The sequence below is a fragment of the Peromyscus eremicus genome, chromosome 8a, assembly GCF_949786415.1.
Source record: "Peromyscus eremicus chromosome 8a, PerEre_H2_v1, whole genome shotgun sequence".
Lineage (NCBI taxonomy): Eukaryota > Metazoa > Chordata > Mammalia > Rodentia > Cricetidae > Peromyscus > Peromyscus eremicus.
In genome coordinates, this window is record NC_081423.1 from 29,972,971 (window position 1) to 29,988,310 (window position 15,340).

General features: G+C 42.8%; 1 protein-coding gene across 1 annotated transcript; it reads right to left on the reverse strand.

Moving 5' to 3' along the window:
• Positions 1–3,685: 3,685 nt before the first annotated feature.
• On the reverse strand, positions 3,686–15,093 carry LOC131916548 (hepatitis A virus cellular receptor 1 homolog). Its single transcript, XM_059269902.1, has 5 exons — positions 15,045–15,093; positions 12,964–13,302; positions 7,284–7,391; positions 5,486–5,522; positions 3,686–3,800 (listed from the first exon to the last, which is right to left on the reverse strand). Exons 1-5 carry the CDS (start codon positions 15,091–15,093, stop codon positions 3,686–3,688), a joined length of 648 nt encoding a protein of 215 aa, XP_059125885.1.
• Between the last annotated feature and the right edge of the window lie 247 nt (positions 15,094–15,340).

Here is a 15,340-nt window from a genome sequence, read left to right on the forward strand (position 1 = left end):
CCTACCCTGCATGGATGCCTGAAGAAAGTGTCTGATCTTCTGGGGATGGAGTTCAGACCATTGTGAGATACCTTGTAGGTGCTGGAGATCAATCCAGATCCTCTGGAAGAGCAGCTAGTGTGCTTAACCATTGAACCACAACTCTAACCTCCAAACACTGCATTTTTATTAATGATCAAGTGTTGAAACTTTCTTCTTCCAAAGCAGAGTACAGGTAATGGAATTGACTGTGTCTTGAGAGATCAGTATCGAAACACCATTCAACATGATCAAACAAGGCTTGTCCCAGGCAAGGCAGTGCACAACTTCAATCCCAGCATTCAGAAAGCAGAAGTAGGTGGGTCTCTGTGAATTCCAGGCTAGCCTAATCTACAGATGGAAATCCCAGGACAGTAGAGGTTACTTAGCAAGATCTTGTCTCAAGAAAACAAAACAAGGTGAAGCTAAAAATCAAACCAACACCAACACCAACACACACACACACACACACACACACCACACACACACACACACACAGGAATTTTTTCACATTAACTAAATTTCTCTCCTTCCATCCTATTAATTCCCTGAGTTAACAATTTTTTCCTGTAGTGTGAGAAAATTACAAAACACAAACTATTTCAAAGGAAAACAACTCTTTAAAGAAAGATGACACATAAGATATTTATGAATGTAGCAATAGTTAAGTCATTTACGGAACACAAACTCCTGATCTCTTATTATTGTGAAATCTACTGGAGGAAAATTCTCACTCTGTAGGTTTTTCATCTTCAAAGAACTATTTTTTTTAATGTTCCTTTATTTTTATTATTTTATTTTATTTTATTTTATTTTTTTTTAAATTTTTATTTTGCAATGCAATTAAGTTCTACATACAGGCACAGATTCCCTTGTTCTCCCCCCTCCCGCCCCCCTCACCTTCCCCCCAGCCCGCCCCCCATTCCAATCTCCTCCAGGGCAAAGCCTTCCTCACGGACTGAGATCAACCTGGTGGACTCAGTCCAGGTAGGTCCAGTCCCCTCCTCCCAGGCCGAGCCAAGCGATCCTGCATAGGCCCCAGGTTTCAAACAGCCGACTCATGCAATGAGCACAGGACCCGGTGCCACTGCCTGGATGCCTCCCAAACAGATCAGGCCAATCAACTGTCTCACCCACTCAGAGGGCCTGATCCAGTTGGTGACCTCTCAGCCATTGGTTCATATTTCATGTGTTTCCGTTTGTTTGGCTATTTGTCTCTGTGCTTTATCCGACCTTGGTCTCAACAATTCTCTTTCATATAAACCCTCCTCATTCTCGCTAATTGGACTCCCAGAGATTCACCTGGGGCCTAGTCATGGATCTCTGCATCCAGATCCCTCAGTTGTTGGATGAGGTTTCTAGCACGACAATTAGGGTGTTTGGCCATCCCATCACCAGAGTAGGTCAATTCGGACTGTCTCTCGACCATTGCCAGCAGTCTGTTGTGGGGGTATCTTTGTGGATTTCTGTGGGCCTCTCTAGTACTTTGTTTCTTCCTATTCTCATGTGGTCTTCATTTACCATGGTCTCCTATTCCTTGTTCTCCCTCTCTGTTGTTGATCCAGCTGGGATCTCCCACTCACCCAAGCTCTCTTTCCCTCGACCCTCACCCTTCACTACCCCCACTCATGTCCAGGCTGTTCATGTAGATCTCATTCCATTTCTCTGTCATTGGGCGATCCCTGTGTCTTTCTTGGGGTCCTGTTTTCCAGGTAGCCTGCCTGGTGATGTGAGTAGCAGTCCAGTCATCCTTGTTCCACATCTAGTATCCTGTTATGAGTGAGTACATTTTTTTTTAATTTCATTTGAGATTTACTTGTATTTGTCTACCAGTATGTGCCCACAGGGCCAGAAGGGAGGCGACACATCCCCTGGAGCTAGAGTCTCAGGCAGTTATAAAACTCCTACTGTGGGTGCTGGGAACCCTCAGATCCTCTGCAAAAGCAGTATACCCTCTTGAGCCATCCCTACAATTCTTCAGAGACTCTCACGAGTAACATTTCATTTCAATGACCACTATACACCAAGGTCAGTGTGGAAATGGTAACATTATATAGATGGAGAGAAATAGGAACAGAGAACAAGTTCTATTACTGTTGTTACTCAGTGCTAGGATTCGAGCCATGTTTTTCACTGAATCCCATATATTCGGTTGCACAGAACACACTAATGCCATGTTCTTGACCGCAAGCAGGTTTAGGGAATGGGACACACCGACCATGTTTACCATGATCTCTAGGGAGACTGAAGAACCCATCAGGCTTCACAATTTCAGAGCCCTGCAGCCACCAGGCAGGAATCAGGAAGGAGGCAGAAAGCTAAAGCCCTGCTTTGGTGTATAAGTGCCTCAAACATAAGAAAAAGAAAACACTGTTGTTTAAATACAATCATTTCTAGAGCAAGTGAGGAAACCCCATTCAACAAACATTCAACAGAACTTTCCTTATCTGACCTCCCAAAGAAACCCCCAATCAGACACATACTTATTTCCTAGAACTCTGTAGAACAGCAGTGGAATGTGTATTGAGATCCAGCATCCTGCTCTCCTACAGGCTGAGTGTCTCTAACTGGAGTCAGGACTTATTCACACTGAAATACAAATTAATACCCTCTTGACAATCTGCTCTTCTCAACAACCAAACTGTTAATGAAGATGTCAATACAACAGCCTTTATCAACTCTAGAAAAACCAAATATTTCATTGATTGTGATGAACTGATCCACTATGAAAAATGCTTTGTCTTTCTGAAATAAATTTAAATCTGGAGGCAATTATACATTTAGAACTCTGAATGAAACCAGTGATAGTCCCAAACCCGGTCACTCCTGGCACAGGACTTCTCTCAGGCAGAGAGCCTGGGTCCTGCTCCACCCTTTCCCCTTCATTTCTGCATTGTCTCCTTCCAGCACCTAATTCAGAGTCCAGTGGGTGAGGACAGGACACTGAGCACCAAGTCAGACTGCAGTGGAAACAGCACTAATGAACTCAGTCCTTGGTCCACTATTTTCTTCCCTGATGTCTGCCTGGTCCATTCTCACCATAGCAACCTCTCCTGACATAAAACACCCATCCTTATCCGAAGATTAGTCACATAACCACAAATCATATTTCAAGATCCATGAGGAAGTAGCACACTTCTAATGGTGATATTAGACTCTCTTCTGTTCATCTATGGAGTAAAGTAAAACCTGCAGCTTCCATGACTAGAGCTCCTTGGAGATGGTAAGGATAAGTGATATTTTGAGTTACAGTAAGTAGACAAGACATCACCATGAAGTGCTTCTAACTTAAATCTCACCCTCCCCACTTTTGTTTTATTTTATTTTTACCTTTAAATCCTATTCCTCTCTGCTGGGTGGTTTTAGTAACCAACATAGAAGTCAATGGCCTGCATTACCAATGATTTTTTCTTTCATGGACAAAAGAATTGTGGGGTCTAAAGGAAATTCAAAATGTTAAAGAGTTCATGTTGGAGAAAAGGCTCTGAGGTGAGTGGAAAGACTGGACATCATTTCAACAATGAGAGTGAGGCCAGCCAGGCAGAGGATCATCTTTTCCACTATGGCTGGAAAGCAGGAACACCCGATGAACTGACACAGAAAATAGTCCTGGAGCTTAAAGGGGTGTCCAGCTTGGTGACATCTCGTTGCTGTGTTCCACTGCAACTTAATCTTTGACAGGAGGATTGTCTTCAATAATGTAGATATTTTCCTGGACTCGTGGTCGTACATTCTTCGAATTATGTAAAGTTCTGATCTTACAGACACGAAATGCTACCAAGCTGTAGAGAGAGAGATGTTGACAAAAATAACATGAGGTCACCATTCAGGGCTGAGCAGAGCTTTCACTTATGATATACACTGGGGATTCAAGGAGCCCTATTCACAAAAACTGTAACAGTGAACAGAGCCACACAGGGCCCTGGTATTAAGCCATAGAAAAGTATGTTTAATAGGCATCAGACTAAGAATTATTTTAAAAATATCAGTTCATATTGGCATCCATCAGGATATGCATGTAATAGAACTCAACAGTGGATGATCAAAGAGACACATACCTAACATCAAACCACCTAATCAAGATGTGTATGTGGGACCTGTGCTTGGAACGGGATGATGGCTGTGTTTATAGCTTTGCACTGTGACTCTTTAGAATGGGTCAAGAGAGCCTGGTGACCTGTGTGAGATCCCTGGAGCCCACATAAAAGTAGAAGGAAAGAGCCAGCTCCACAAAGTTGTCCTCTGACCTCCACAGATGCCATGGAACCTGTACACACACACACACACACACACACACACACACACACACACACACTAATAAATTCTTATTTGAAAGAAGAAAGGGTTTTGAAATCTGCATAGTATCTACATTCCCTAACATTAAGCATGGTGTACAAAAACATGGAAAAATGCAGTGCCTTTTCACAAAAGCGGGTGGTCTGTGACACCGTTTCGAAGACTACATGTATGCCATGCATATGACACAAGCCCAAAATTGTCAGTTATTTGAGGTCAAGGAATTAGTTTTGGGAGAGTGCTGTTAGTATCTGGGCACTGGCTATGCCCTCAGCTGTGGGAGGGACTTCACTTGGAGAGCTCATCCTGCATCCCTGTTAATCAGGGTAGGCACAGTGGACTGACGTTTGAGCTTCTAGAACTCATGGAGGGGCAAACCAGAGAAGAAAACAGATTGGCTTTAACTCATGGGTGGCATTTCAACACAGTGTTTTGTCATTTGTACCCAGTGGCTGTCTCTATTACTGAAATGTAGAACCAACACAAATGTCTTTAGTCAGGCACATGAAGAACACACCTCCTCTGAGAATTACAAAGAATTTGTCAAGTAGTGGACTGGGTTTACTTGCCTGTTTAGTTTTGTTGTTTTTGTTTTTACTAGTTTTGTTTTTACTGTTCTTGCTAGAAGTCTCGGCTGGCCTCAAACAGCTTATTTTTCTTTTTATATGTTACATTTTCTTTAGTGTTTTTGACTAAATAACAGCAACAACAACACAAACCCAAGATTTGGGGCTGGAGACATGATTTAGGGATAAGTGCATTTGTTGCACAAAGCAACTCATTCAATTCAGCTCCAAAGACCAAAATCTACCATTCAGCACTTACTACAAGTTGTCAGAGCTGAGGAGCCCCTACGGTACCAGTTCAGACCCACAGATAGGGAAATCAGAATGCTGACACATCCCTGGAAGGTACGGTAACAAGAGAGGCTCCAGAAACTCTAGTCTCCAAGGTGAACAAGAGGAGCCAGGCAAAATACCTCTGCCTGGAAAATGAAGGAGGAGAGAGAGGAAGACGGGAGGGGAGAGGAAAGGGAGGAAGAGGGAAAGGGATGGGAAGAGCAGAAGAGGAGGAGGGAAGGGGAGAGGAGGAGGAGAAAAGAACAACAGCAACAAAAATCTCCAAGATGGCAAGTTCTCCAGATCAATTGACACAAGCAGTGCCAACTTACCTTAGAGATCCTGGCTTCTTTTTCACAAGGATGCACTCTAAATTTGGATGAGAAGAGGCAGGGAGCGGGGGTTGAAAAGAAAATCGAACATGTCCTTAGAAACACTCGTGGTGCTATTTTTCTTCTAATCAAGGATATTGTTTCTGTTTTTAGTTGAACCATTCCCTGGGAGGTTCCTTCCTATACCCTATAGGAAGTATCTTCTCTTCATTCATGGTTTGATACATTCACCCACGTAGCATCCCTAACACACTAGAATAACATCGGTAAATTGTCTTTCACTGAAAGAAATGAAGAACTCTAGCTTTTTAATTTGGCTGCTGGAGAATAAGCTAAACATAGATTCTACAAGGTGATCTGAGACACTGGTCCTATTAATGATCTCATCCATCAAGGATCCTTCAAAAACACTCACTAAAGTGACACTATATCGGCTTTCACTCCTTCCTTACCTTAGTGTAATTTAGGAGGTGTGTACCACTTACTCTCCCACCCACCCACTCCTACTTCCTGTTAAAGACCTTTATACTCCCAGTAACCACCCTCCTTCAGGGGAGAGTAAACATTGTTGGGCTAAAGAAGGGAACATATTTGTAATTTTTTTTTTTTACAATTTCTAGTCCCCTCTTTTAAACATTATCTTACTATTATAGTCCATGAGCTATGATTCTTCTGCCTCAGCAGCCCGAGTCCTGGAATTATAGGTGCGTACCACCAGAGTCAGCTTAATCATTTTGGATAAACAAGATGTAAATAATTAGAGGCAGGCATATTCTGATTCCCCATTTTCTATCTAGTCATGTGAAACAGATCAATAATGAGCTCATGTTCAATGTCTTGGAACAAAAAAAAAAAACCATGCATGCAAAGAACAATAGATAGACTGAGGAAGTTGTATTTAGGAATGTATGTGCATATGCATATACATTCATGCATGTAATAATTTATGTAAAAGGTCATGAATTTGAGAGACAGAATGATATATGGGAGAGCTTGGAGGAAGAAAAGGTGAGGGGGGAAATGATGTTATTATATTATAATCTCAAAAAATAAAAGAAGTTAATATTTTAAAAATGGCTGGAGCTAGAGACTTGGCTCAGTGGTTAAGAGCACTTGTTGCTTTTGCAGAGAACACTGATTGGGTTCCTAACACCCATGTAGTGACTCAAAACGAAGGTCACAGAACATTTCATAAATTTTAGAAACAATCTCAGTGCACAGTAGGTCCTAACACATCCCTGGGATCCAGAAGGGACTGCAGTATGTATCTTGGATTGGGGAACACAGAGGAGTCATGTGAAATGTGAACCCCATGGCATGTGGAGTTATTTGAAGGCAAAGTGGCTGAGAAAACTTGCTCTAGTTCCTTGGTCTGGGCAACACACATGAAACATACTGTCTTCTAGCAAAGGGCTAAAGAGGACAGAGGAACCACCATCTTGAAAGAAATGTGGGAAGACTCCATTGGCAAGAAGAGCTATGGAGTAAGCATTTTCCTAGGGTCAAAATCTATGCTCAGACGCCATTCTCCCTAGTCACTGAACTACTTTATATGGCCAGTCTCATAAGGGTGCGAGGCCAAGCTCTGAGCATTTAGAGCACAGGACCCTGTGATTTACACTTAAAAGCCCAGTGGGACCCCCACTGGGTATGCTTGTTCAGTGGAGTAAGGTGGCTTTGCACCCTTCTACAGAAGTAAAACCTTTTACTTTGCAAAAATTCTTTGGATTCTATGATCATTTATTATTTACTGTTTATCATTTATCCTACCATTTGGAACCATCTTAAAATTACTTACTTGTGATAACCATTGTGCTCACAAGAAGTAGAAGCAGCAAGGTAATGGAGATTCCAATGTAGAAACCTTTAGTCATGATCCTTGGTGAGTTCTGTGTTGGATCAATTCCTAGGGAAGTAGAAGTAAACTGAAGAGGGACCAAGTGAGATGAACAGGAAAACATCCTAGACCTTAGCATAGACCTTTACCTTTATTGGCCTGTGGCTAATCTAGAATATGAAAGAAGACCCAATGATCAGAGATAGTCATGCACAGTGGAACTCTGGGACTATAAAGTGTATTTGACGATGATGAAAATGTGTTCTTTTTTTTTTTTTTTTTTTTTTTTTGCTTTTGATTATATGGATGTATACCTCCATCAAAATTCTAAGGAATGCATCATTTTTGTGCTTATATCTGCATTAACTGTCAGTAGGGTATACCTCTACTGAGGAAAACAGTGGCTCTTCTCTAAGTTGGCATGCTCTGATGTTACCCCAATGTGCTCAGCTACTGGTTTGCTCTTTCATCACAGACCCTACTTGTCTTGTAAAAGGCAATTGGGCACAAACAATCAAGCCCAGTGATGAGTTTGGGATTAAACTGAGTGATTTGCTTTGTAAAAGAGGCACATGAATGTGTGACTTCCACAGAGCCCAGATATTGTGAGTAATATGGTAGCATAGCTGTCATCATATCTATGGCCAAAGAAACTTGGGAAGAAAAGGGTTTACTCAGCTTATGCTTCCACATCACAGTTCATCATCAATGAAGTCCGGACAGGAACTCAAGCAGGGAGGGGTCCTGGATTCAGGAGCTGATGAAGAGGCCATGGAGGATGCTGCTTACTGGCTTTGCTCATCATGGCTTGCTCAGCCAGCTTTCTTATAGAACCCAGGACCACCAGCCCAGGGATGGCACCACTCACAATGGGCTGGGCCCTCTCATGTCAATCACTAAGCAAGAAAATGTCCTTCAGGCTTGCCTATATCCTGATCTTATAGAGAAGTTTTCTTAATTGCAGTTCCCTCCTCTCAAGTGACTTTAGTTTGTGTCAAGTTAACACAAAACTATCAGGCCTAGGAAGCATGAGCTGTGGAAAGAAAATGGCTCATCGTCCTAAGATGGGGGAAAGGATACTGTGTTACCCATCTTGTTGACAGAGACATTGTTTCAGGTGACTGAGGCAGGGTGATCTATGAGTTTGAGGCCAGACTTCTGATTGACATAGTGAGTTCCAGGCAAGCAAGAGCTACAGAGTGATCCCACATCTTAAAGAAAAACAAACAAATAAACAAACAGACAAACAACCCCAAAAAGATTCCACTAAATAACCCTAGCTGGTCACATGATCACTTCAGCTGTCACTTTTTTTTTTCTAAATCTCTGTTTTCCATGAAGTCAGTAATTTGCCCTTATTCTCCAAACTCAGCCATGAGCCCATCCTCTGAAACAGGCAGAAACTAAGTATTGAAAAGTTCTGTCAGTCCTGAGAGATCTCACAGTTCTCTAATGTGTGCAGCGGCCTGGAATAAAGTGGTTTTTCTCACAAATCCTTGTGCTCTAAAATCTCAGTTATAACCTAGAGCCGTCTGCAAACTCAGCTTGTAGTCCAGGCCTTCAGAGTCCTCCTAGCTGATGTACCCACCGGCCAATGGGAGGTGAGGAGATCAATACTTTTTCTAGCAAGAAAAAGCTGTGACACTTCTGTTGCTTGTTAGAATTCCAGGATTTAGAAATCAACATGAAAGCACAGATCGGTCAATAAGAAGAGACAAGAGCTTTTGCTGTAGCACCAGCAAGAGGCTGTCCCCAGGCAGAGGCTCCTCTCCTGACATTCTGTTCTTTGTCATTGACCGACTAGGACTGGGCAGGGCCAATAGGAGGCAGCTGCACTTATCACATGGAGCTGAGCACAGAGCCCATGTTCCTCAGGACACACTGTATAAATGACGGGTGTCAGGTCCTCAGATCTCTAAGCATCTCTGTGAGACTGTGAGGGTATGGAGGCCCTGGGACTGATTGTTTACCTTTCATTGGTAAGTGACTGACTTCTACAGATTACAAGATCAGTATGCACAATGCAGTCAGTTCTAAGGGTATATACCACACAACCCTGCATCTTAGCTGAAGGCAAACTAGCCCCATTGGCCTATGAGAGATCCCATGCAAAGCCCAACACAAGGGATTTGCACATTTGAGTATAGAATGGACACACTCTTCCTTTGTTTCTTCCAATCTAAGAGAAACAGGGTGAATTTCCCTTATCCAGAAATGCTTGGTACCAGGAGTTTCATAATTTGGGTATTTCTAAAAGTTTTGGGCTATTGCATATAGGTAATAACTTATGGATAGGACTCAAGTCTAAATATTAATTGCCATAACGCATTCAGATAGCTACATTGGTTAACACTTGTAAAGTTACAAATTCTTGACAATGCATAGAAACGGATAGTGCATGGAAATGACATGGTGTTGGATTTTCCAGATGTATCATCAAGTCCGTGCCCAAAAGTTCTGATTCTAAAGCGCTGCATGTTGGGTAATAGTCTCAGGTCGTGAGGTATTGAGTCAGGTTTTACTGAGCAATAGACCCTAACCATAAAGAATTGAATAGCCCTATGCTGACCATTCAGTTCCACCTGCAGAAACAATATGCCTGGGTATTGAAAACAACCCACCCCACTCCTGGTCAAACCACAAAACATAGCTGTAACTTCCTGGTAGCTGCACACACATACACACACACACACACACACACACACACACACACACACACACACACTGTGTATGTGTATGATCGTATGTGTGTGAGTGTGCATGCGTGTGTGTGTGTGTGTGTGTGTGTGTGTGTGTGTGTGTGTGTGTATTCCTCATCCCTCTAAATGTGCTCAACCATCATCCCACAGAAAGGCCAGGGCTCCTCACTGTTCCAATAAAGCAGTCTCAGCCAGTTATGAGATCGAGTCTTCTTCTCTGCTACATTTTTCCATTTTTCTCACACTCTGACTTTGGATTCTCAGATTAGGCAGACTTGATCAGGAATTCACAAATCAAGAGAGTCAGGAGTGCTGTAAGAATCCAAACAGCTTACTGATGTTCTGAGAGTGCACAGAGAGCCAATGAAGGGAATTAAGGGAAAAGGGAGCCTGGAAGGAAATACTGAGTGAAGGACCCCAGCAGGAGCACACAGTGTTGTCAGGTGACACGTTCCCCCATAAGCAACTTTCTTCAATCCTAACTCTGCTAACTAAAAAATAAAACTTTGGGAATTGAGAACAATTGGTTTGACCTTGCTTTCCTTTAAAGGACAAAATGTAATTTGGAATCTAGATAGCCTTTGCCTTGAAAGAAAGAAAAGAAATGTGTGTACCTATAATATGCAGGGAAGTAGTGAATGCAAGGGTCAGCCTTCCTTTGTGTGTGTGTGTGTGTGTGTGTGTGTGTGTGTGTGTGTGTGTGTGTATGTCTCTGTGTCTCTGTGTCTGTGTGTCTCTGTGTCTGTGTCCCATATGTAGAGGTCAGAAGACAGCTTGAGAGATGTTTCTTTCCTTCTACCTTGTGGGTCCCAGGACTTGAACTCAGGTTTTTAGGCTTGGCAACAAGTGCTCTTACCATGGAAACGGAGCCATCTCCATGGCCCCTAACCCTTGTTCTTTGTAAAGGCCAAATAGTAAATGTTTTCAGCCCGGGAACCTAAAAATACATGTTGACTAGCAAGCATGCGCCTCAACCAGTTGGAAAGTCATGGCTTTCCAACACAGCAATGAGTCCTGTGGCTGTGCTTCAGTGAAACTCTTCACACCAGTGAGTGGGTCTGTCACCTAACCAGATCCAGCCCTGGCTAAAGTTTTCTGAACCAGTCTAGTGTGTAGCTAGAGGCTTGAGCATGATCCAAGCCCCTCTCTGGAGAGTATAAATCTCTGAGGTGGAGAGAAAAGCAAGCGTGTGAACAATCTAGTCAGAAAGTCACTGTGAGAACAAATATAGGAAAGAACCATCAGCTCAAGACCTTTGCTTTTCTTGCTATGGGGCATTTTTTCTCCCAGGTAGATGGGGAAGTCCAAAGGAGCTGATGAGGGTCTTGGGATGCTGAAGAGAAAGCTCTGTGTGTTTAAACCATGAAAAGATGTAGACTTGGTTGTTAAAGGATAAGGCAGAGTGTAACTCATGGACCTATTGACCAGCCAGCCAGAAGACTTTTAAACAGTGACCTGTGAAAGAATTTCTAAGCTTGATTAAAGCCTACTCTTAACAATTTCATGCAACTAGACATGGCAATATAGGCTTTTAATCCCATCACTCAGAAAGCAGGGGCAGTTGGATCTGTGTGTTTGAGGCCAGTCTGATCTACATATGGACATCCAGACCAGCCATACTATATATACACTGTGATCCTGTATCAGCAATAGATAAATAAGTCAAAGAAATAAAAAATAAATAGCAAAATATAGGGTTGATATATACAATTACAAGATAATGGTCTGAATTGAAAAAGAATACAGACAGGTTACCATAAACTTCTATTGTTAGTATAAGCCCGTAGTCAAGGGGATTAGGAAATAGCATCAGAAGATGACACATCCTCACAATTCAACCTTTAACTAAAAGCTGAAAGAAAATCAGGATGTCCACATCAGAAAGGAACTCTAATGATTTAAGACCTAGAGCTTTCACAAACTTCTCACTAGTAACCACTGAACAGGTGTTGGAAGAGAAACACTTTCCCATGTGGCCATTTTTGTATGTAAAAGGATAATTTTGTGACATGATGTAAGGACTATTTTAAAAGCCCAAGGCAGGGCGGACATGGAGTGGAACTTTCTACCCACAATGTGGCCTGCACTCAGCAAGGTCAGCTGACCCTCGCTGAAGTCAGTTCATCAGCACAGCAGCACCCTGCATTGCCTGCTTTTCGGGTTAGAGCTGTTGTGCTTTTACAGTGCTGAGGACAGGTGGTTTAATGTCACAAGACAGTAACTGGTGGGCATGGGGCTGTTTTTGCTCAGTGGCCACAATGGTTGGTCCCTAAGCCTCATCCAAGTTCTTCACTAGAAAGATGGACTGAACAAGAAAGCAAAGGATCACTCATGCTGCCCCTCACAGTGACTGGGACCGCATCTTCCTGGGGGGGATGTCTAAATCATCAGTGCAGCAGCACCCTGCATTGCCTGCTTTCAGGTTAGAGCTGTTGTGCTTTTACAGTACTGAGGACAAGTGGTTTAATATTGCAAGGCATTAACTTAGAGGCAGAGGATCCCTTTCATTCAAGTCACTTCAGCTTAAATAAAGCTCCCCACTGGGTTTCAGGATGGAAAGTGGAGGCAGTTTCATGCACCAACAAGACTGTCCCAAGTACACAGGTAGGGCATGGATCCTGACTTAGCTCATGGTTTTGAATTAAGGTTGACCCAAGCACATGAAAGGTATTCTGTACCCCAGAAGGGAATATTAAAGCTGTGTTTGATGAAGCTTACTTGTGTTCTCAGGACTAGGGAGCTAGAGGCATGGGGATCAGGAGATTGTAGAGATCAAGATACATGAGATTACATTTCAAAACAAAAAACAAAAGCAAGTGTTTAGTAGCAAAAATGTTTATAAGAGCTTTTGTTTCCTTGTTCTAGGAAAATAACAAATTATTAGCAAAATAGAGGACTTGGTTCACTTGTAAGAAATGAGCAAAGCAACAAGGCACACTTACCTGGTTGAACTTGCAGTGAGATGGTCAGTCTCTGTACACCATTCCATCCCGCCATTTCCACTCGACAGCAGTAGAGACCACTGTCACTCTCAGTGACATTCTCTATGGTCAAGGACACATTTCCTCGAAGAAGCTGCCCCTTTAGGTGGTAACGATTGTTCCTCTCATAGTAGACATAGTATCCATTGGTCAAAATAACAACATTTTTACATTTACTAGTAAAACATGCCAATCGGCCCCAACACGTGGGTGAGATGCCATAAGATACAGGGTAAGTACACGGCAGTGTCACAGGGTGACCCACCACTCCATGCACTTCTGGGAAGGATTCTATAGCACCTGTGGTAAAGAAGGGGAAATAGAGAAGGAGTTCTCGATGGTTTCCTACAATTGTATTTTCCTTTCTGCATTTCCTTTCCATTGTTCCTTTTTGTGTCAACTGAGCATTCAACTTGGAGCATGATGCATTGGAGACATGAGCTCTACCGTTTCTTCTCCTCCCTCTCCCTCTCCCCCTCTCCCTCTCCCTCTCCCCATCTCCCTCTCCCTCTCCTCCCTCCCTCTCCCTCTCCCTCTCCTCCCTCTCCCTCTCCCTCTCCTCCCTCTCTCTCTCTCTCTCTCTCTCTCTCTCTCTCTCTCTCTCTCTCTCTCTCTCTCTCTCATTTTTGGTTGCTATTGTTTGTTTGTTTTTCTTTCATTTTCCTCTTTGAGCCAGAGCTCATTATGTAGCCGTGGCAGGCTTAGGACCCACTTATAAACTAGCTAGCCTGAAACTCTTAGAGATCCTCCTGCATCTACCTCCTGAGTGTTGGGGTGAAAGTCCCCACCAGGCCTGACCTGTTGATTTGGTTTTTTTCAGGGCCTTGCTCTGTAGCCTAAGCTTGCTTGCACTGACTATCCTCCTGCCTCAGATGCCCGAGAGATGAAATTACAAGCACGTGCCACTGAGACCAGCTCTAATTTAATTTTTAAAAGTTATTTATTTTACTTTTTAAGATCAGATTATGATGACGTCATTTCCCCCTTTCCTAACCTCCCCTGAAACCCTCACATACAGCCCTCCTTGCTCTCTTTCAAAATCGTGGCCTCTTTTTATCACTAATTGTTGTTACATGGATATATGTGTGTGTGTGTGTGTGTGTGTGTGTGTGTGTGTGTGTGTGTGTACATACATATATACATACATACTTATATAAATACAACCTGCTCCATCTCTATGTTACTGTACATCTGTATATATGTTCAGAGGTGACTATTTGGTGTCAGATAACTAACTGGTGAGCTCTTTCCTGGGCAAGATTAGTGCTGCTCTTAGCTAACTGGGACAGGGGATTGCAAACTGTACTTCAAGTTTAAGTTTTCAGATTTCAACCTGCTGTGTCCTAGAAGCTGTGTGTGTTGATGGGTACCTGCAAAACCAGACTGTGAGAGGTGGAAGCAGGAAAGTCAGGAGTTCAAAGCCAGCCTTGGGTAACGAGCGAGTTCAAGACCAACCTGGGTTCAGGAGACCCTGTCCCAAACCACCCCTTTATGTTATTCAAAGTGGAACTATCAACTCCTTACCCTCCTCTCCTATACAAATAACAAAGGCAAGGTTTTGTTTACAGCATTATTGCCTTAAAGGTAGAAGTTTTATACTTTAGCATCGATTTTCAGAAAGGATTTTAGAACTCTATGAGAAGTGAGGTTTTAGGATCAGTCCTTAAGAAAATCCAAGTAGGAATCCCTTGTTATAAGTGGGTGACATCTCAGAAAAATGAACTCGGCCCTTACTAGTCTATCACATGCATGCATATGTACTCAGCCCCTACTAGTCTATCACATGCATGCACATGTACTCAGCCCTTACTAGTCTATCACATGTACTCACTCCTCATGTGCTCTTGTGGTTTTATTTATTTATTTTTGGCCATCAGTTTTGAAATACATCCAAATAAATAATTTCTCCAGAGCTCCAATTTTGCCCTGGTTCTCTCCTCTCTACACAATTCATAATCAACAAATACCAAGGAATGTATTCTTTCTGTGTCATATCCAGTCTCCACAACACATACCCTCCCCCAGCTCACCTACTCACTTACCTGGGAGAAGTAGTATGAGGCTTGAAATGAAGACTTGAGGATGCATCATGCTGTTGACCTGGAGGACAAAAAGAAGCTACTCTAGTTGACTGTGGCACTCAGTACATGGTATCTGGTCATGCCTTATTTCTCAGAAGGCAACTTTTCTTTGACCCCTGATGATGTGAATCATGTGGGCCTCTTCTGCTGGGCCAAGAAAATCCATATTCAAAGAGCCCTGTAAGTTCCCAGTGGTGGAGGACTGTGTGCCTTGGACAGGGAAAGCTGTCCTCCAAAACAGCCTCTTCTTTCCTGAC

Bases quoted from the DNA above. Each gene is read 5' to 3' on its own strand.
- LOC131916548 (XM_059269902.1), bottom strand. From the start codon at position 15,093: ATGATGCATCCTCAAGTCTTCATTTCAAGCCTCATACTACTTCTCCCA. The intron at 7,392-12,963 runs GTAAGTGTGCCT...CTACTTCCCTAG, and splicing joins CTCACTGCAAGTTCAACCAG to GAATTGATCCAACACAGAAC. The intron at 3,801-5,485 runs GTAAGTTGGCAC...CTCTCTCTACAG, and splicing joins AAGAAGCCAGGATCTCTAAG to CTTGGTAGCATTTCGTGTCT.